General features: G+C 36.7%; 1 protein-coding gene across 5 annotated transcripts in view; it reads left to right on the top strand.

Moving 5' to 3' along the window:
* VRK1 (VRK serine/threonine kinase 1) overlaps positions 1 to 22881 on the top strand; it is a 173710-nt gene that overhangs the window by 56522 nt on the left and 94307 nt on the right. For all 5 annotated transcript variants that reach the window (XM_021007345.2, XM_078150422.1, XM_021007344.2 and 2 more), the window contains 2 exons: positions 10628 to 10697; positions 11157 to 11244. In XM_021007345.2, coding sequence (XP_020863004.1) covers positions 10628 to 10697; positions 11157 to 11244 — 158 coding nt within the window. The remainder of the gene's footprint in view (positions 1 to 10627; positions 10698 to 11156; positions 11245 to 22881) is intronic.

Below are 22881 nucleotides of genomic sequence, written 5' to 3'. Positions count from 1 at the left end.
GCTCATGTTATTCCCAGCATCAAAATAGGCAAGATTTAGTATAGAAAGAGGGGCTTCTTTGCCAGTTTGCAAATAGGTATGTTTCTGTTCTTCTCTGCAAATGGTCTGTGATGTATGCAATGGTTGTGTTAGGTCTTGAAAAAGTTTTCATAATTGTCACCACAAGTATGATTTTGAGCCTATTCATGAAACACAACAATGCTCTTTCATGTGTGTTTTGCAAAGTACAACTTTATAAGTAGAATTGATTTTTAGATTTGGACTGACCTTAGAAGTCATCTAGTCCAACTCTCTTATTTTACAAATGAAGAAACTGAATACCAGAGAGGGAAACTTACTTGCTCAGGTCACACAGATAAGTGGCAGATTTGGCACTTGAACCTTGCGTCTTGAATGCTTAATTCCAAGTCCAAATTATTTCTGCTATGCCATCTACCGCCATAAACTTTTAAGTGCCAACCTCTGATTCACTAAGGTAGCACATAGTTCTTCAGTAGTGATTCATTTATTCATCAAAAATTTATTAAGCACTGAAGTCCTACTCTGATGTCTCATTGTGTTTTAGAAATGATAATGGAATCTTAAAAGCTATGCCAGCAGAATAGGAACTTTGATGGGTCCTATAAGCTGGAAAATCTTGATGTGGGCCTGGTGAAAGTAGATCTGTTTTCCAAGGATCAGCCTAGCTATGTTTAGTTGTCTGTAGGATGATAACTTTGGAGGGGGCATAACAGCTCTTGAAAACCATCTGCTAAATTATAGGGGTTTGTAGTGATGGTTAAAGGGCACACTATTTTAAAATCATAGATTCTTGAAGAATTGAAATATGATGATGTACTGTACTAGGGCATTATGGAAGATGCGGAGTAAATAAGGAAAAGTTCTTATACTTTAAGGGGACAGTCAGTTCTCCTATAAGTTGATATGTGTTCCCAAAAAGTATTGAACTAACATGGTCATGCAATAAAAGACACAGCTTTTGGGAAAATAGGATTAGAGACACAACACTTAAAAACTTTATCAGTGACACGTTAAAAAAAGATAGGAACCTAATAAAATGGTAGCATAATTTTATACATGTTAAATGGTTAAGGAATACATAAATTACTGCAATTAAACAGTGGATGCCTCTGGGGTTGGGCTGCTTTTTTGGCCTTCTCTAGAGCAGGACACCACTTTGGCAGAGGCCAAGGTGAAGGGAGTGGTGAGGACCAACTCTTCTCCATTACAGCCCCTACTGTACCAGAAGATATACAACAAATATGGCACTTTGCCTTGATAAAGAGCTGAAGTTTGCTTGTGGTATAGAATGTCGGAAGGTATTGCATCTTGTGACTTATGTTGAATTGTTGCATTTTTCTATGTTTTCTCACTGTTTTTCATTGAAGAAGTAACCACAGAAGCAAACTCATTCACATTTTGCTTTGGAACAAATGAAGTTTTGAAAAATACCCATTATAGCAGAGCTAATTTATACAAATTATAACTTACATAAGACAAATGTAATGTGTTATGAGGTCATGTGAGAGCTAACTTTAGGTTGGGGGATTATCAGAGAAGGTTTTATAGAAGAGGTAGTAGTTAAATTGAGTTTTAAAAAATAGAAGGTTATCAGTAGTAGTTGCTGTTCAGTCATTCATTTATGTCCAACTTTTAGTGACTTTGGGGTTTTTCTTGGCAAAAGATATTGGAGTTGCCATTTCCTTCTCCAGTTTGTTTTACAGATAAGAAAACTGAGGCAAACAGGGCTAAGGGACTTGTTCAGAATCACATAGCTAATAAGTGTCTGAGGCTGGATTTGAACTCAGATCCTCCTGACTCTGGGCCTGGCACCACCTACCTGCCCTTGTCAATAGTTAGAATTGGGGAAAAGGCATTTCAAATCTAGGGAATAGAATAATAAGCAAAGTTTAAAAAAAAGAGGAAAACAATGGGATATGTTTAGGAGGCAAATAATAATCCAGTTTCATTGGAGTTCAGAATACATAAGGGGAAGTACTACAAGATATGACTAGAAGGGTAAATTGCAGCCAGATTGTGGAAAGTCTTATATGCCAGACTAAGGGGCCTTAGTAGGCATAGGGGAGCCATTGACAATTCTACTCCTAGAAGTGTTGGTATAAGGACAAAAGAGTGAGAGGGTCCTTCAGTCAAACACTTACAGTTCTGTAAAAATTGACAGCTTTTGACAAGAACATTTGGATAGGACAACAGGATTGGAGAGAAGTAAATGGGAATTCACGAAAAAAAGATCCTGTGAAACAAAGTTAGCTGTTAGGGTCTAACTTTTGGTGTCCCTGATTCAAAATGTATAATATTTTCAAGGGCAGTTATTCTAGGACAGATTCTAGCAAACTACTGCTATGAGTATAAAGCTCTGATTTATTCAGTTAGACCTTACTGATGTACCAACTTTAATTTTCAAGTTTTCCTTCAGGCACTAATTTATGAAACTTGGAATAATGAGAATCAACCGGTGTAACTCAAGCTATTATAATGAAAATCCCCCTACAAGGAAGGATCATGGAACTCATTTCATGCTTTTTTCCCCCCCTTCACAATGGAAAATTCCATTATAACAAAATAAAGGAGACACATCCTTGGCATTCATTGTAGGAAAACCTATCTATTTCTGTAGAAGAACAATACTTTAACTGAAGACTATTTTATTAACATATTTCAAATTTGAATTGCTTTGCCAAGTCTACAGTATCCAGGGTTTAAAGAAGAAATTAAGACTGACATTTTAACCCAGAATATCACCAAAAGTATCTTTAAGAATTCTAGGTGTCAAAATGAAGATGACAACAGGGAAAAAAAATCATTAAAATGTGATATATTTCAATGGCACAATCTGAATGCATTTGGCTGCCATTTAGAAATAAAGTTGTATGAAATGTATCTTCCCTACTAAAAATTATGAAATGTGATTTGAAAATTCACATCACCACTCATGAGGAAAATCAAACATGAGTCTGAAAACTTTTTTTCAATGCATCCACCAATTACAGATATATATTAGTTTATACCTGAGGCGCCATGATACAGTGAACCAACTGAGTTCCATCTCTGCTTTTGCCATGAAGTTATTGATAACATGACTACTTGGGTAAACTGCAATATAGAGTTAAGTCAATTTTCAAAATTAGATTCTGGCCAAAAAATATGCTAGTAACTGGGAGAAAATAAGGTGTTGGAATTTTGGGACTTGATATTATACAGATTAGAAAGGTAGTACATTGTAGTGGGTAAAAAGTTGGTCTCTGCATCAGGAATATCTCAGTATAGATACTACTAGTGACACCTACTTAATGTGTGCCTCAGTGATTTGCAAGTCATTTATTCTTTCAGTACTCTAGGCCGCTCTCTAAGCTAACTTAGGGCCAATCTGCATTGGTGTATGAATTTCCTCATGGAGGGGTGTGTAGCTTCTCTCATGCTGTTGAAATCATAGACTCTAGACCCTAGCCCTGTCATCCATATTTAGCAAAAATTTTCATTGAGTGATTTAATTTTTTTCCTATTTACTTCACTTGTCAAAATAAATCCATTGTGTAACCAGTCAAATCACTCATCTCCATAGTTATGTCTTTCATCCATAAAAAAGTATAATTACTATGACCTTCAGTTATTTATTGGCAAAACCTCATTTCTGCTGTCCTTGGTGATCAGTGTTTCCACATCTGCTTGTCTAGGTCAGGTTCACTAAGACTAAGACCGAGGGAGGTACAGAGCAGATTGTTTTGGGTTACAACCTGATTTCAGGCCAGGCCCCAGGCCATTTTGGGTACATTCACAGGGCCAATAGGCCATTAGCATTATTTCCACACATAAGATTGGAAGAGCAATAGAGTACAGATGGAGAGTCCTAGGACCTGGATTCAAATCCTATCTGTGCTACTTGCTTTTCTGAGTTAGGTCAACTCTTTATAGATCTTAGTTTCTCAATCTATAAAATTAAGTTGGAGGTGTGGTTTCCATGGTTCTTTTCATTTCTAAACCCCAGGAAACCTAAGTAAAAGATGCTTATAAAGCCCTTGACTGAAAAAGGAATGAATCTCACAGGTGAATACTTGAGCCAAACAAGAGAATAGTGAATTAGCACTAGTCACTAAAGGAGGTATGCCAAATACTAGGAACCTAAGTAGCCATTGCAACAACTGGAAAAGTGTGGAGAAGCTTAGAGAAAAGAACTGAACCAGAGTAATTTTCAAATACTTGTTTTTCTTCTGCATCTCTTACCAAATGATGTTTTTGCTCCAGAGGCTGCTTGTTACCTCCAAGATCAAATAAAAGTTTTTTTAAAGCCCTTCATAAATGGACTTCCTACTTTTCCAGTCTTCTTATACCTTATTCCCCTCCCTGTAATGTAGGATCCAGACAGTAGCCTTCTTTCTGTTTGTTGCATAAGATACTACATCTCTTGACTCCATGACTGTATCTCCCTCCCTTCTCTCTTCTTCTTGGCTTCCTTCAAGTCTCAGCTAAAGTCCTACCTTCTGCAAGAAGGTTAGGGGTCCTCCTTAATCTTAGTGCCCAATTTGTCTGCAGTTTATCCTGTATGTATCTTATTTGTACATAGTTGTTAGCATGTTGTTTCTCCTTTACGTGTTATAGTGAGCTGCTCTTCCCCCCTCCCCCCACCCCTTCATATATATACAAATATTGCTATATATTCCTGTCTACCAATATCTTTTTTTTTTCCTGCCTATTCTACTCAACTGACTGTGACTGTCACCCTGATTCAGGCTCTTAATACTTCTTACCTCCAAGACTATAAGTCTTGGGACCACTGCCATCTGAACTCTTAGACTTCAGATGGGTGGGGCTTTCAATGCCCATAAGTGACCAAGAAGCCACCACCAATACAGCCAGAGGCTACCAGGAAGCAACCTGGGAGGAATATCTGGAGTCCTAGTGCTTCAGGCCAGGCAATTCCTGGGAAGAGCTTTGTCTACTTTGAAAGAAAGAAAGCCCAGCCCCATATATGTTACTTGGGAACCAGGGAACCCTGGTAGATCGTGATCACACTGCCTTAAGTCACTTTGCACTCCACTTTCCACATAGCCACCAGAGTGATTTTCTCTAAGCAATTTTTTATACTTTCCTTTTGTAATTAAAAAGCATTTATTTTCTTTCCCTCCCACTTCTCCCTGACTCCAGTTGGGAAAAAAAGAAAGACAGAAACTTTATAACAAATATGCAGAGTCAAACAAGACCAATTTTCTTTGGCCATGACAAAAAAAAAATCTATTATTTTGGATCTGTAGTCCATCATATCTCTGTTAGGAGGTGGATAGCATGCTTCAACATTGGTGCTCAGAAACTGTGGTCAGTCATTGCATCAATCAGAGTTCCTAAATCTTTTTAAGTTGTTTGACTTTACAATGTTGTTGTTATTATACAAATTGTTTTCTTGGTTTTGTTCACTCTGTGTTAGGTTGGCCAAGTCTCTAAAAATGTTCATTATTTATGTTCATCATGTTTCTTATCATTTCTTATGGCGAAATAATATTCCGTTATGTTCACATACCACAGTTTGTTTAACACTTCCCCAGTTGTTAGGCATCTTCTTAGTTTCCGGTTATGTGCCACTAGGAAAAGAGCTGCTATAACTATTTTGCACATGTTTTTCCATTTCCTTGTTTTCTGTTCTCTTTGTGTAGGAGTATGGGGTGGTGGTGGTACTATAGGTCTAGTGGTGGTATCGTTGTGTAAAAGGGTATGCACTTTTGGGGCATAGTTCAGAATTGCTTTCCAGAATGTCTGGATCAATTCTTGGCTCCACCAACAGTTATCTTAGTGTGCTTGTTTTCCCTTAGCCCCACAAACGACTGTCACCTTTCCCTTGTTGTCTTTGCCAATTTGAGGGGAGTAAAGTGGAACCTCAGGTTGGTTTTAATTTGCATTTCTTCATTAGTTTTCTGGAGCAATTTTTTTTATGGCTATCAAGAGCTTGGCTTTCTTTTTTTTTTTGAAAACTTCCAATTAATATCCTTTGATAAATTGGGGAATAGTTTGTTTCCATATATTTAAATCAGTTCCTTATTTAAGCTGGAAATGAGACTTTCTATTAGAACTTGCTACAGAATTTTTTCCCCCAGTTAATTGTCTTCTATTTAAGCATTATTGATATTATGTTTTAGCTCTTCTAGCAATTCTTGTTGGGCTTGTGTCCAATTCACTTTTTTTCTTTGAGAATTTGCTCATGGCTATTTTGATGTCATTGTCTTCTGATTTTGTGTCTTTATCTTTTCTGTCACCTTAGTAGCTTTTTATAGTTAGGGTTTTTTTTTTTGCACATTTTTTCAGCCTTATTGATTTTGGACTTTATGTTAAAGATAGGCTATGTTCCTTTCATTGTTCTGGGGGTTTGGAAGTTTTCAGTGCTTCCAACATGATGTTATCTGAGAAGAGGTGTGGTCACTGCTCTCCAGATCTGGGCTTTAGCCCTTATCCAGAAAAGGCTCGCTGTAGTCCTTATCCAGAAAAGGCTCCTGATCCCTTGCAACCTCAAGAAATATTGTTCCTGAGGGTTCCTGCTTCCTCGTGACCAAATGTGTTCCTTTCTGCCCTTGCACTGTGACCTAGAAGTAGATGCAGGGAATGGAATTGCCAAACAGCATCCAGTCCTGTACCCAGTGCTAGCAAAGGTATGTGCTGTTGTCTCTTTCTGACTGATTGCTGCATCTCCTTACTTTTGCTGGTTTGGTTGCTCCTGAAGCTACTGTTGCTGCTGCTGCTGTCACAGCCACTTCCATGGCTGGTGTTGCCATTATGTGGACTCTGGACCAGGTGTTGCCCCAGTGTCACAGATCTCTCTTTCTGACCTTCTAAATTGTCTTGGATTTGAAAAAATGACCTTTTTTGGCTTTGCCATTCCAGAATTCAATTTGAGGCATTATTTTAAAGTTGTTTGGAGGAGAATGTTGGGAGAGCTTGACTGTAATGCTTCCTCTACTCTGCCATGTTGGCTCTGCCCCCAGATGTCTGTCCATAGAACTGAAAGGAAATTTCTTCCTTTATCTTCCAATTTGTTTATGATATGACCTTTTATATCTAAGTCATGCATCCATTTAGAATTTTGGTATGTGGTGGGATATGTTGGTTTAAACTTGATTTCCACTATACTACTGTCCAGTTTTCCCAGCAGCTTTTATAGAATAGTGAGTCCTTATTCAAGGGCTGGGGTCTTTGAGTTTATTAAGCAAGAGGTTACTAAGTTCATTTGTGGTTTTTTTTGTTCTATTTTATACGTAGATTTGCTAATTTTTTTCTTTTGGTATTGGTTAGTCTCAGAATAAACAGAAAATTAAAAGAAGAAAAGGCAAAAGAACATTTAAAATGTGTAGAATATTCCTGGATGGTCAAGTAAGAAAATGAATACAAAAGCATGGTCCAATTACTTAAAGATTTCAGGTTTACCAAAATTTAGATTGAGGTGAGATTATTGAGGAAAACTAAGAAAACAAAGTTTTTTTTCTTCTTTTTTTTTTTTTTTGCTTTATTGATAAATAAGGGAAAATAAGTGTGGTTTAGGACTTCTGTTCAGGGTAGATAGGACCATGAGAATGGATAATAAAGAGAAGGCATTGCTGCTCAGGTTTTTAAAGAATTAGGATGTATTTTATTTGGACATAGTAGATACTTCTGAACAAATACCCGAACAAAAAGTAATAAAAAGCAGATTTTCTGAAAACTATTTATCAGTTATTAGTGGAAAAGAGGGATGTGTCCTTTAAATTTGAGTAATAGACAAATACATCATTGGCTGTTATATTTGACAAGATTAATTATTACTTTTTATCTGTTGACTCTGTTGAGGAGAATGAACTTTGGGATGGGAAGACAGAATGAAAAGGGGTACTTGTTGATATCCAAGAGAAGTAGGGAGATAATAAGAGGACATCTTTCTGTCCTTGATGATTTCTAGTCACTAGTCCTAGATTTAACTGTATTCAAGGGTACTAAGTGAATGGCCAGATGTGATTGCCAAGCCCACTGTCAGTAATTTTTTAAAGATGATGGAGAATAGGGAGCTGAGGAAGAATAAATATCTTTCCAGTTTTCGAAAAAGAAAAGATAATCCAATCTGCAGACTATTGGTCACTGAACTTAAATTCAATTCCTGGTAAAATTCTTGAGTGTAATTAAAAAAAAAAAGAAAACCCCTCCTTTTTGTTTTTTATGTTACCTACATTTACCTCATCTTCTTCCACTCAGAGAACTCATCTTTAAAGCACAGAATACAGAAGAAAGAGAATAAAACACAGTTTAGTAAAACTCACTAATACATTAACTGATTCCTAAATTACATGCAGTGTTCCACACTCACAGTGCCCAACTTCTGCAAAGAGGGGAAGGAGGTGCATTCTTATCTCTCTTCTTTGGAACCAGACGTGGTCTAAAATTACTTTCCATCTACTCTATTTATCTTATATGTACCTATTTACATATGTATTATCTCTCCATTAAAATGCACGTTCCTGGAAGACAGCAACTTTTTGCCTTTAAAAAAATTTTTGCCCCCAGTATTAACACAGTGCCAACAATGCTTTATCAAGAAAAAGTCATGCAAAATGAATTGAATTTCCCTTACAGAATTACTAGACCAGGGGCAGCTAGGTGGCGCAGTGTGGATAGAGTACCGGCCCTGAAGTCAGGAGGACCTGAGTTCAAATGCGGCCTCAGACCTAACATTGACACTTACTAGCTGTGTGACCCTGGGCAAGTCACTTAACCCCAATTGCCTAAAAAAAGAAAAAAAAAGAAATACTAGACCAAAGACCTGGAGAATAATGTAGATATAGTTTACCTAGGTTTTACATTTTACGAAAGCATTTTTTAAAGTATCTGAAGTCTACAAGTATTTATTACATGCCTACTATGTGAAAGGCTCTGTGCTAGATACTAGGGATACAAAGTTGCTCACATTCAACTGAGGGAAACAATATGTATGGTCATAGGTAAATGCAAAAAATGTATATGAAGTTAAAAAGATGAAAATTTGGGCTAGATTCTAGTATAGGTAGGTATATTCCTACTGTTTGCATGGCCAGACCCAAAGAATAGTAATTAGTGGTTTGATGACAACTTCAGAAAAGTCTTCAGTGGAGCACTATGCCATAGATCTCTGTTTGGCACCATGTTTTTTTTAACGTTTTATTCACTTACTTGGAAAAAGACATAGGAAAACCTCATTCATTGGATTATAGAGTTGGGATCCAAAAAGATTGTGACAGACTAACTGGGCTTACTCCAAAAAGATGAAATTTATTAGGGATAAATGTAAAGTAATATGCTTTGGTTTCAAAAAACAACAATACAACTTTCCAGAAAAAGATGTGGTTAGGTAGTAGTTTGTCCAAAAAAAAATGGGAGTTTTGGTGGACAGTAAGTCTCAGAGCAATAGGTAGAATTTGTAAAGAGATAAGCTGGGTCTTTAGTTAAGGAAAATCTCCTAACAGCTAGAACTGTGCAGACGAGCAATAGACAGCCATTGAAGGTTCTGGGTTCCTCTTTACTTCAAGGAATGGCTAAATGATCTCTTGTTTGGTATCCAACTTGAGGGGATTTATGGTCAGGTATGAATTTGACTAGATGGCCCTGAATTCCCATTCAATTCTTAATTTATCTTACTTTATGATGAATTAAGGAATGAGATTTTGTCTGAAATACTAGGCCAGCTCCACAGTTGGCATTTATACCTAAAAGAGGTTGTTGACCTCTCTTCAGACTAAAATTATTGAGTGTCAGGGTCAGTTTTTTTTTCTTTCTTATTTTCAGGCAGTGGGGTTAAGTAACTTACCCAGGGTCACACAGCTGGTAAGTGTCAAGTGTTTGGTCTGAGGCCAGATTGGAACTCAGGTTCTCCTGACTCCATGGCTGGTGCTCTATCCAGTGCACCACCTAGCTGCCCCCGTTAGGGTCAGTTTAAAATAAAGTATGACTCAAATGCCTGTTAATTAGGAAGTGTAATGGAATGTTGCTGCATTGTCAAAAGAGGAAACCAAAGAATTTTGGAGAAACATGGCAAAACCTATATGAACTGGTGCAGAATGAAGTGAGCAAAGATAGGAAAACTTTACATGACAGCAAAACTGAAATTGAATGATATGTGATTTTAATGATTAAGATTTAATAATCTCCTTTCAAACGTATTAGATAATTGGTAGAATATTTCACATTGTCACACTGGGACAATACGTGTTGGTTAGTTTTTCTTAACTGCTTTATATTCTTTTTCTTTATTCTTAGTTACAAGAGTGTCTTTGTAGTTAGGTAAGGAGATAAATTGCAGAATAAAAGTGAGATAAAAACAAAAAATGAATATTTTTTTTAAGTACCACAAACTTTTCATATAAAGTTTGAGCCTGCTTATCTGGTTTTTACCCATTTTATTCCTTTATAGGAGTTAGGGGAAAAGTGAGACTCAGAATATTCCAAACCCATTTTAAATTTTCTACTGTATTGGATTTAATCATAGTATGGAGTTAAGCTTAATTATCAATAGATGTTTTCTGTATTGCAGACAAATTAAAGTTATAATAATTTTCTTGTTAATTTTTAATAGAGAAAATCTCAATTTGAAATGGTAGAACTAATTTAAAATAATTTATGTTTTAAGGAACCAAGTGACAATGGACCACTTTTTACGGAATTAAAGTTCTACCAGAGAGCTGCTAAACCAGAGCTAAGTAAGATATTTATTATATATTTTTTGTGAATTTTCTTTTCATTTGTCAGTTCTTTCTATATTACCTGAACCCAGACTACATCTTATTTTATTATAAAACTTTTATTTATTTTTACATATTTTTTTCTATTGCCTCTAGGATCAAATATGAATTTGTTTGTTTAGGTCTTAATGACTTACACAACTTGACCCCAGCCTTCCTTCCTAGTTTCATTTTATATTACCCCCCCTCCATATTTTGTGATCTAGTCAAATTTGCCTTTGCTAGGGATACACATACAAAATTTTCCAAAACTGCTTCAGGGTAATAAGTTAACTCTCAATCTTTATATTCTTAGTTATTGATTTATTAACAAATAGTTTGATGTTTTTTTATTTACAAAGTGAATTTGTACATTTTTTGGTGAGAGGCTTTTATTTGTATTTACATATAATAAACTTTGGGTTTTTTAACTTGTAGTTCAAAAATGGATTCGTTCCCATAAACTGAAGTACCTGGGTGTTCCTAAGTATTGGGGTTCTGGACTACATGATAAAAATGGAAACAGGTAAAGATAAACATCATACATAGTATTTGGTGTAACTTTTTAATGATTAATTTTTTAAAACAGTAAATTCCTCCTATGACAATGCGTACTTGGTATGATGTTCATTAAGCTTGTCTATCTGTTTACCTATCCGACTTTCCACATAGAGGATTATGATATTTTATTTTGTCCAACTCTTTGTGACCCCCATTTGGGGTTTTCTTGGCAAAGATCCTGCAGTGGTTTGCCATTTGCTTCTCCAGCTCATTTTGTAGATGACAAAACTGAGTCAAACAGAGTTAAGTGACATGCTCAGGGTCACACCACTAATAAGTGTCTGAGGCCAAATTTGAAACTCAGGAAGATGAGTTCTTGACTTCAGACCTGGCACTCCATCCACTGCAGGAGTTCCAATGCTGAAAGTGAACTGAGGCTGGGAAGGTAAGGATACCCAAAAAAAAGCATTTGTTTTATTTTCTTTATTTTGAGCTCACGAACATAAATCTTCCTGACTCCAGGCCCAGCACTCTATCCACTGTGCCATCTAGCTACCCTGATATTTTATTCATATAATAATTATTTGTTTCATGGGTTAGAAACAAAAACCTGTCTTTTGAATACTAATAGTTTATAGGTTTATTTTATGGCTCTAAGACTTAAAATGCAATAATCTCTGAAAAATTCTCCCAGGTTATTATCTTTGACTCCTTACTCCCCTTTATCCTCCATGTCTAGTCAGTTGCCAAATTTTACCTTTCTATATCCACAGTATTTCTAACATTTGATCCCTTCTCTCTACTCACACAGCTCTCACCTTAGTTTAAACTTTGATCACCTCTCACCAAGATTATTGCAGTACTGTTCTAATTGGTTTTCTTGCTTCAAGTCTTGACATTCTACTTTGTCCTTCACACTGCTGCTAGAGTAATTTTCCTTAAGTACAAATTTGACTATGTAATTTCTGTCCTTAGTCAATGCCAAGGGTTTTCTATTGCCTCTAGAACAGCATTACTCTTGTGTTTATCTTTTAAAGCCCTTTATAATCTGGTCTAACCTATTTTTCCAGCATCATTGGACATTAATTCCCCTCTGGCACTCTCTGATCTAGCTAACACTTCATGTCTCTGTGTCTGAGCACTGACTATCTACATGCCTGAAATGTGCTCCATCCTTACATTATAGAGACCCACTCTTTTTTCTTTTTTAAATTTAGTATTTTATTTTTCCCCAGTGACATGTAAAAACAATTTTTAACATTCATTTTTAAAACTTTGAGTTCCAAATTCTCTCCCTTCTTTACTTCCCATCCCCTCCCTGCCATTGAGAAGCCAAGCAATTTGATATAGGTTACAGATGTAGTCATGCTAAACATCCATAATAGTTGTAAAAGAAAACAAACAGCAACAAAAACTAAAGAAAGTTAAAAAAGTGTGGTTCAATCTGCATTCAGGCACCATCAGTTCTTTCTCTGAGGATGGATAGCAATTTTCATCATAAGTCCTTCCGAGTTTCTTGGATCATTGTATTGTTGAATAGCTAAGTCAGGTCTTTTCCAGGATAGGGGAGTAAGAAGTAAGTTGCTCTGACCCTCCCTCATTGACTTCTGAAAGCTCAGAAAATAGCAACCCAGGAAAATCCTGAACTAGCAAAAAGACAAGGCACAGCAGTCTTGTATCCCAGGAAGCTTGGGGGATTAACAGGAAAGGCCTTTCTCACTCTAGGGGAGGAGGAGCAATACAGGATTGGAGATGTCCTAGCAAGCTCCACCTCAGCATACCAGGGGGAAATCCTGAGACTCAGGTTGGTGGAACAGGCAAGTGCCAACACCAGGACCCCTGAGAACCTCAATACAGGAAGGGGAATTGGTAGACACCAGCTTGGAAAATGACCACGTATAATGGCGATCTCCAGCAGTGAAATCACTTGGTGCCTCAACACAATTTTGGGAAGCATAACTCCAGAAAGAAAGCTCTAGGCTGACAGAAACCCACCAGCAGCAAAATATCCCTGTGCCAGGCCCAGGTGACCATGAGCCAAACATTCCAGTGAAAGGCCCCAGTGAGCAGGAAAAGAAGCTTGGGTAAGTGCCCCCTTCACTCCAGCAGGAGAACTCAACAGTTTTTTTTTTGTAAAAAGTCAGAGAATAGGCAAACATCATGAACAAAAAGCAGAAACGGAAAATGACCATAAATTCTTATTTTGGGGAAAGGGAAGATTAAAACACAAATTCAGGAGAGGATAACATTGTCAGTTTATTCACATCTGAACCCTCAAAGGGGAATATGAATTGGTCTCAAGCCCAAAAAGTCTTCTTAGAAGACTTCAAGAAGGATTTTAAAAGTCAAATAAGAGAGGTGGAAGAAAAATTGGGAAAAGAAATGAGAGGTGTGCAAGAGAGAGTCAATAGCTTGGAAAAGAAAGGACAAAAATTAACTGTAGAAAACAACTCCTTAAAAAGTAGAATTGGCCAAATGGAAAAGGATGTGCAAAATATAATAGAAGAAAACAACTCCTTAAAAAGTAGAATTGGCCAAATGGAAAAGGATGTGCAAAATATAATAGAAGAAAACAACTCCTTAAAAATTAGAATGGGGCAAGTGGAAGCTAATGACTCTATGAGAGATCAAGAATCAGTCAAACAGAAGCAAATGAATGAAAAAATACAAGAAAACGTAAAATACCTCATTGGCAAAACAACTGACCTGGAAAATAGATTTAGGAGAGACAGTTTAAAAATTATTGGTCTACCTGAAAACCATGATGAAAAAAGAGCCTGGACAACTGGAAATCATTAAAGAAAACTGCGCTGTCAGAGGTCATATAAGTCATGGAAAGAATCCACTGATCACCTCCTGAAAGAGATCCCAAATTGAAAACGCCAAAGAGCATAGTAACTAAATTCCAAAACTACCAGATCAAAGAGAAGGTACTGCATGCAGCCAGAAAGAAATAATTTAAATATCATGGAAACACAGTCAGGATTATGCAGGACCTTACAGATTGGATGGCATGGAATACAGTATTCCATAAGGCAGAGGAGCTTGGATTGCAACCAAGGATCAACTATGCAGCTAAACTGAACATAATCTTTCAGGGGAGGAGATGGACATTGAATGAAATAGGGGACTTCCAAATCTTCCTGATGAAAAGACCAGAGCTCAACAAAAAATTTGATCTTCCAAAACAAGACTCAATAAAAGTATAAAAAGGTAAACAGGAAAAAAAAAACAACATCATATTGTCAATAAGGGCAAACTGTTTACATCCCTACGATGTAAGATAACACTTGTAACTCTTAAGAATTGTAATGTCATTATGACATTTAAAAGAGGATATACTTAGAGGGTTTGGGTTTAATTGACTTTGATGTGATGGTAAAAAAATCTAATTAAGTGGTGAAAAGGTATTGTACTGGGAGAAGAAGAAAGGAGGCAGACAAGGATAAATTATATCCCCTGAAAAGGCACAAAAACCAAATACAGTAGAGGGAAAGAAGGGAGGGAGTTGAGCATTGTTTGAACCTTACTGTCATCACTCAACACATTTGGTTCAAAGAAGGAATAACATAATCAGTTAGGTATAGAAATCTTACTTTCTCTATAGGAGGTAGAAAGGGTAAAGGGAAAAGAAAATGGAGGGGGCTAATAAAAGGGAGGGCAGACTGAGGGAGATGGTGGTTGAAACCAAAACTCTACTGAGGAGGGAAAGGGAAAAAGGAGAGAAAAAAGCATAAGTGAGGGGAAAGGGGAATAGGATGGAGAGGAAGACACAGATAGTAATCATAGCTGTGAATGTGAATGCAATGAAACAGATAGCAGAGTGGAGTAAGAATTGTAAACCTACAATATATTGTCTGCAGGAAACACATTTGGTGCAGAAGTATACACACAGAGTAAAAATAAAAGGCTGGAGCAGAATATATTATGCTTTAGCTGAATTTAAAAAAAAGCAGAGGTAGCAAAAATAGATCTAATTAAAAGAGATAAGGAAGGAAACTACATCCTGCTAAAAAGTACTATAGGTAATGAAGTAATATCGTTGCTAAACATATATGCACCAAGTAGTATAGCAGCCAAATTCTTAAAGGAGAAGTTAAGGGAGATACAGGAAGAAATAGACAACAAAACTATGCTAGTGGGGGACCTCAACCTCCCCCTCTCTGAACTAGATAAATCTAACCACAAAATAAACAAGAAAGAAGTTAAAGAGATCAATAGAATCTTAGAAAAGTTAAATATGGTTGACCTGGAGAAAACTGAATGGGGACAGAAAGGAATATACCTTTTTCTCAATGGCACATGACATCTACACAAAAATTGACTGTGCACTAGAGCATAAAAGCCTCACAATCCAATGCAGAAAGGCAGAAATATTAAATGCATCCTTTTCAGATCATGCTGCAATAAAAATTACATGTAATAAAGGGCCATGGAAAGATAGACTTAAAAATAATTGGAAATTAAATAATCTAATCCTGAAGAATGAATGGATCAAACAACAAATCATAGAAACAATCAATAAGAGAATGTCAATAATGAGACAACATACCAAAACTTACAAGATGCAATGAAAGCAGCCCTTAGGGGAAGTTTTATATCTCTAAATGCTTATATGAATAAAGTAGAGAAAGAAGAGATCAATGAATTGGGCATGCAACTAAAAACACTAGAAAGAGAACAAATTGAAACTCCCCAATTGAATACCAAATTAGAAATTCTGAAAACCAAAGAAGAGATTAATAAAATTGAAATTAAGAAAACTATTGAACTAATAAATAAAACTAAGAGCTGGTTTTATGAAAAAACAACAACAACAACAATAAAATAGATACTTCAGAATTGTTTTAATTTGCATTTTTTCCAATCAGTCGTGAGTTGAGTATTTTTTCATAAGGCTTGGATTACTTCATCTGAAAACTGATCATATCTTTTGATCATTTATCAATTGGGGAATGGCTCTTTTTATAAATTTGACTCAGTTCTCTATGTGTTTGAGAAATGAGGCCTTTGTGAGAGAAACTTGCTTAAAATGTTTTCAGTTACTTTACTGTAACCCTGCATCCTATTCCCCCTTCCCATTTATTCTGTTCTCTCTCTCCTTTCACCCTGTTCCTCCTCAAAAGTATTTTGCTTCTGACTACTCTCTCCCCAAGTCTGCCCTCCCTTCTGTCATCCCCCTTTGTCTTATTCTTTTCCCTTCCTCCTTTCCTGTAGGGTAAGATAGATTTCTCTACCCAATTACCTGTGTAGGATTATTCCCTCTTTGAGCCAATTCTGATGAGTGTAAGGTTCCCTCACTCCCCCTTACTTCCCACCTCTTCCCCTTTTTCTTGCCTTTTTTATGTGAGATAATTTACCCCATTCTACTTTTCCCTTCCCTTTCTGCCAGTACAATTCTCTCTCACTCCTTAATTTTATTTTTTACATATCATCCCGTCATATTCAACTCACCCCTGTGCCCTCTGTGTAGATATAGTCCTTTCAACTACCCTAATAATGAGAAAGCTCTTATGAGTAACAAATATCATCTTCTCATGTAGGAATCTAAACAGTTTAACCTTATTAAATCCCTTATGATTTCCCTTACCTGTTTACATTTTTATACTGCTCTTGAGTCTTGTATTTGAAAGTCAAAATTTCTGTTCAGCTCTGGTCATTTCATCAGGAATGCTTGAAAGTCCTCTATTTCATTGAATGTCAATTTTTTTCCCCATAAAGGATTATACTCAGTTTTACTGGGTAGGTGATTCTTGGTTGTAATCCTAGCTCCTTTGCCCCCTGGAATATCGTGTTCCAAGCCCTATGATACTTTAGTGTAGAAGCTGCTAAATCTTGTATTATTCTGACTGTGTCTCCACAATACTTGAATTGTTTTTTTCTGGCTGCTTGCAATATTTTCTCCTTGACCTGGGAGCTCTGGAATTTGGTGATAATATTCCTGGGAGTTTTCATGTTGGGATCTCTTGCAGGAGGAAATTGGTGGATTCTTTCATTTTCTCTTTTACTCTTTGGTTCTAGAATATGCAATATAGAATATTGAATCTAGAATATGCAGTTTCCCTTGATAATTTCTTGAAAGATTATGTCTAGACTGTCTTTTTGATCATAGCTTTCTGGTAGTCCAATAATTTTTAAATGGTATCTCCTGTATCTAATTTCCAGATCAGTTATTTTTTCATTGAGATATTTCACTTTGTCTTCCTTTTTTTTTCGTTCTTTTGGTTTTGTTTTATTGTTTCTTGATTTCTCATAAGATCATTAGCTTCAATTTGCTCAATTCTAATTTTGGAATTATTTTCTTCAGTGAGCTTTTGGACCTCCTTATCCATTTGTTCCATTCTGCTTTTTATGTCATTCTTCTCCTCATTGACTTTTTGGACCTCTTTTATCATTTGGCCTAGTCTGTTTTTTAAAGTGTTATTTTCTTCAGTATTTTTTTTGTCTCCTTTACCAACATGTTGACTCTTTTCTCATGATTTTCTTGCATCTCTCTCATTTCTTTTCACAATTTTTCCTCTACCCTTCTTACTTAATTTTTCAAAATCCTTTTTGAGCTCTTCCATGGCCGAGATCAATTCATATTTATCTTGGAGGCTTTGGATGTAGGAACTTTGACTTTGTTGTCTTCTTCTGAGTGTATGTTTTGATCTTCTTTGTCACTGTAGTAACTTTCAGTAGTTGGAGATTTTTTTCCATTGTTTGCTCATTTTCCCAGTGCAATACTTGACTTTTAACTTTTTGTTAAAGTAATGCTCTGCTTCCTAGGTGGAGAGCACAGTGTTCAAAACTTCAGGGGTTTTGTGTAGCAATTTTCACTGATTCTTCTAGGAACCTGTAAGTTTTCAATTCTTTCAAGGTGGTATGATCTAAGGAGAGGTGTTTATTAGTCTCCTGGCCTATGCTGTGTTCTGTGAGCCACCACTAGCACTCTTTTCTGCCCTTGAACTGTGAAGTGGGTCTTGCTTCACTGGGGCTGCAAGCTCTGGTGTGCTAGTGCTCCTCCTTGCCCTGGGACTGCCACCCAGTACTGGACCCAGATCCAACTATGGGCAAAGGAACAGAGTCCTGCTTTAGTGCTAGCAACAAGACCCTTGTAATCTCCTTCTGACCAGTTTTTGACTCTCTTACCATCTGTGGGCTGAGAGCTTTGGAAGCAGTCACTGCTACTGCTGCCGCTGCCGTGTCAGTCATTTCCAACGCCCGCTCCTGGTTGGTTGGGTCTGTGCCTAGTGCAGCCTAAGCTGGACTGTGCTCCTCTCCCACCCAGGTGTGACAGACTTTTTCTGCTGACCTAAGTTGTCTTTGGCATTTGTGGGCTGAGAGACCTGGAAACTGCCACTAATGCCAGTGATTCAGTTGCCCTGAGGCTTCTTCTGGGTTTGCTGGGGCCCAGTCTATGCTCGTGGGGCCTATGCTGGACTGTGCTCCTCTCACCCTGGTGCAACGGACCTTTCCTGCTGATCTTCCAAGTTTCCTAAGCTGGAAATTTGTTTCACTCTGTCTTTTTGTGGGTTCTGCTGCTCTATAACTTGTTTAGAGTCATCTTTAAAGGTATTTGGTGGGTTTGGAGAGAGAGCTCAGAGTGGTCCTTATCCTTACTCCACCATCTTGTCTCTGCCTCCCACACTTTTCCATAAAATACAAATCAAGTATCATCTTCTTCATGAAGCCTTTCCTGATCTAAATCCAATTATCGATGCCTTCTTAATATAGTATCTTGGATGTAATTACTTTGTATGTGTGTATTAACTTTATATTTCTCCTGTGTATATTTTTATATGTATTTATCTCCACTATTACAATGTGTTTACAAGTATAGACCATTTTATGCTTTGTGCTTGTGCCCCTCTTGTGTCTAGCACAGTGTTCAGCACGTAAATACTTAAGAAATACTTGTTGATTAGTAGTGCTCATTTGGAGCATGCTGAAACACAGAATTTATAATAAGATATATAGGGTATAGAACAAGATCCATTCCCCAGTAGTTAAATGGTCAAAGACTATGGATAGCCATTTTTGAAAAGAAGAAATGCATGCTTTCAACAACTCTATACAAAAATGCTACAAGATCACTAAAAGTAAGAGCATTACAAATTATAACGGCTCTGAGGTTCCACCTCAAGCCTGTCAGACTGGCAGAGGCAACAATTGGAATTGCTAGTTTTGTTGTGGGAGAAATGGCACATTAATGCACAATTGATGGAGCTTTGAATTGTTTCTTTTGTTCCTAAATACAGTTTTGGGACTATACTCAAAAAGTACCTAGGCTGTGCATATCTCTAGTACGCATATATTCCAAAGAGACTGAAGAAGGAAGACTAGGACCTATGTGTACAGAGAATATTTGTAGCAACACTTTTTGTTGTAGCAAAAAAAAACCCAAAACAAAACCAAACCCGAAACAAACATATGTGCTAATCAGTTGGATGATGGCAAAGAAATTACTCTATAAGGAGTATGAATTTAATAGAATATTACTGCGCTGTAAGAAATGATGAAAGGCACAGATGTAGAACAACCTGTTAAGATGTCTATGATCTGATGTAGATTGAAATGAGCAGAACCAAGAAAACTATTTATATAATGACTATAAAAATGCAAGGGAAAACAGTTTTGAAATATGATTCCACAAGTTGTTGATGAAACATGCTTCCCTACTCTTAGCAGAGAATGGATGGATTAGAGGTGTAGAATAAGCCATACATTTTCAGACATGGCTGAGGTATGACTTTATTTTTGTGACTGTAGGAAAAGTTGTGAGGAGTAGAGTGGAAATGAGTGGGTAAGGACAGTGATGGAGAAAAAAAAAAGCATCAGTGAAACATGAAAAATAGAAGAAAGCAGAAGGATATTCAGAAGGGCACACAGACAAGCCAGGCAGTTAGTATTATATTGTAGCTACTACATACTTAAAAAGACCAAATTATATGTAGTATAATTCATAGTTTCGTGTACAGCCTTCTTTTTACATTATTTGTATATTGGCACTTTTATATTTGTTGATGTTTGTTACATTCATAATAAAAAAGAAAGAACTTAGGGAAAGGAAAAAAAGTTCCATGAGACTTTAAAAAAGAATAAGAGTAAAAGATGTCATTGGGGAAAGTATGATAGCAGTAGGAGGTAGGTTGGTTATATGGTATGAATGAGAGATCATAGATAGACAGCCTGAGAGTTCCACCAGCATCCTTGCAATATCTGGAGAAAGGTGAGGCAGGGTGTGGTGAATTTTAGAGAGGACATAGATAATAATTGTACAGAATGAATAGACATGGATAAATTGTCATCTGCGTTATAGGAGGGAACATTCAACTTATTGAAATCCATTTGAGTAATAATTATTTATTAGTCTGGAGGCCTCATTCTGTCAATTTCAGCTAGGTGGAGCTCAGCGATGAACTACAAATTGAGCAGAAGATTCAGTTTTCAGCTCTTTACAATTTGTCTTCCCATCTCATTGCTCAGTTATTCTGTTTGTTATCAATTACTTCTTAATTGCTAAATCTGATGGTATCTTCAATTCCCATCCTTCCTGACCTCTGTGCAGCATTTGGTATTGTTGACAACCCTCTCATTTTTGAGTATTCTCCTCTCTGGTTTTTCATGACACTGCCTTCTATTCTTCTGCCTGTCAAAATGTTCTTTTTCAGTTCCCCTGCTGAATCATCATTCTCCTCCTTTCCCATAACTTTGAATGTACCTCAAGGCTCTGTCCTGGGGCCCCTTCTCTCTCTATTCTTTCTTACTTGGTGATTTCTTACATCAATTATCATCTCTATGCAGAGGACTCTCAGTGCTGTGTGTCCAGTCCTAGTCTTTCTCCTTAGCTCTATAATATCAGTTATCTATTGGACATTTCGAAAGAATGTCCTCTAGACATCTCTAACTCAACATGTCCAAAGCATAACTCTTTCTTTCTCTAGATCCCATCTTCCTTCTAAACTTCCCTTTTTTTGTTCAAGGCTTCAATATCCTTCCAGTTACTCAAGTTCATAAATTTGATGTCATTTTTAACGTCACTGTCTTACCCTACAATGTAATGAGTCAGCAAATCTTGTTGGTTTCCCTCCACATCCTCCATGTTGTCCTTTCTCTTTACTCCCATTATCACCACACTAGTTCATGCTCTTATCAGTTCTCAATTGTACTGAGAAAGCCTTTACTTTCCTTGCCTTAAGTTTCTCATACCCAGTCAGTCCACCACTCTGCTGCCAAAGTAGTTTCCCTAAAACCTGACCATGTTATTCTCTTACTCAATGAGCACCAGTGGCCCTCTGTTAATGTTAGAATAAAATTATAAACTTCTTTGGCATTTAAAGCCCTTCACAAGCTGACCTCAATCTCCTTCTTACCTTATATATTAGCTCCTTTTATAGACTCTGTGGCCTAGCCTAACTGGCTTCCTTGCTATCCTCACTAAGGAAATCTCATGTCTCCCTGTCTCGGTCCCATCTCCTGTTTCCATGCATTTGCCTCACTTTTCATCGATGTCTGGAATTCAATCTTTCCTCATCTCTACCTCTGAAAGTTCCTTGGTTCCATTATAACACAGCTTAAGTACCATTTTGTAAATTCTTGATGCTCGATTAAATTTGATAAATGTTAAGTACCCACAGTATGTGGGGTTTGGGAAGGAACATTACAGGAAATACACAATTAAATTATATTGCTTGTCCTCATGAAGGTCATAGTTTTGAGATATGACAGATATACAAATAATTATAATGCAAAATAGCACATAATAAGTACACAAGTGAGATGCAAGGGATGTCTAGTAAATCTTTGACTTAAATTTAAGTCAAAAGAGCAGCCAAAATTGAGTTTTCACAAAGTCTTTGCAATGAAGTTCATAAATTTCATAAACTTTATTCACAGGCAAAACTCCTTAGCCACACAAGACTATGCTCACTTTAGACACAATGTTATAAGTTGGGTTTTCTGAATCCCAAACCTAAAGAAAATTTGAATAAGCAAATTAGATTGGATAGGTTCAAGAAGTAATAAAAAAAAATAGGACACATGAAAAACTAAAACCAAGAAGAAAAGCTTAGCAGTGTGCTAATTGCTGGGGATGCAAAGACAAAAACGAAATAATTCCTGACCACAAGGCTCTTACATTCTATTCTGGGAGACAACACATGCATAAAGGTGTATAAAAGACTCTATTTGCTTTCTCTTTTTGCTACTTACACAGCCTACACTTTTGTTCAAGTCCCCATCTTCTCTTACCTAGATTGATTATAGTCTCTGTCTGGTTGGTCTTCCAGCTTCAAGCCTCTCTTCCTCTCAATCTATCTTCCACATACCTGCCAAAATGATTTTTTTTTAATTTATTTTGAATTATCAGCAATCACTTCTATAAGCTTTTGAGTTTTAAGTTTTTCTCCCCTTCCTTTCCACCTCCCTCCCCAAGGTGGTGCACAATCTGATATAGGTTATATATATACATTCCTATTAAACACATTTAAGAATTAGAACCAATAGAAGGAACCACCAGAAAGAGGAGACAAAACACAGCAGAAGAAAAAAAATAGCAAATAGTATGTTTCAATCTGCATTCAAACTCCATAGTTTTTTCTTTGTATGTGGATAGCATTTTATTGCTATCCCTGCTTTTTTTACTTCAGCTGAAGCGTAATATTTTCTGTTCCAGCCCTTT

The sequence above is a fragment of the Phascolarctos cinereus genome, unplaced genomic scaffold (genome assembly GCF_003287225.1).
Source record: "Phascolarctos cinereus isolate Bilbo 61053 unplaced genomic scaffold, phaCin_HiC Scaffold_2;HRSCAF=192, whole genome shotgun sequence".
NCBI classification, from domain to species: Eukaryota; Metazoa; Chordata; class Mammalia; order Diprotodontia; family Phascolarctidae; genus Phascolarctos; species Phascolarctos cinereus.
This window is presented reverse-complemented; position numbering and strand designations above follow the sequence as displayed.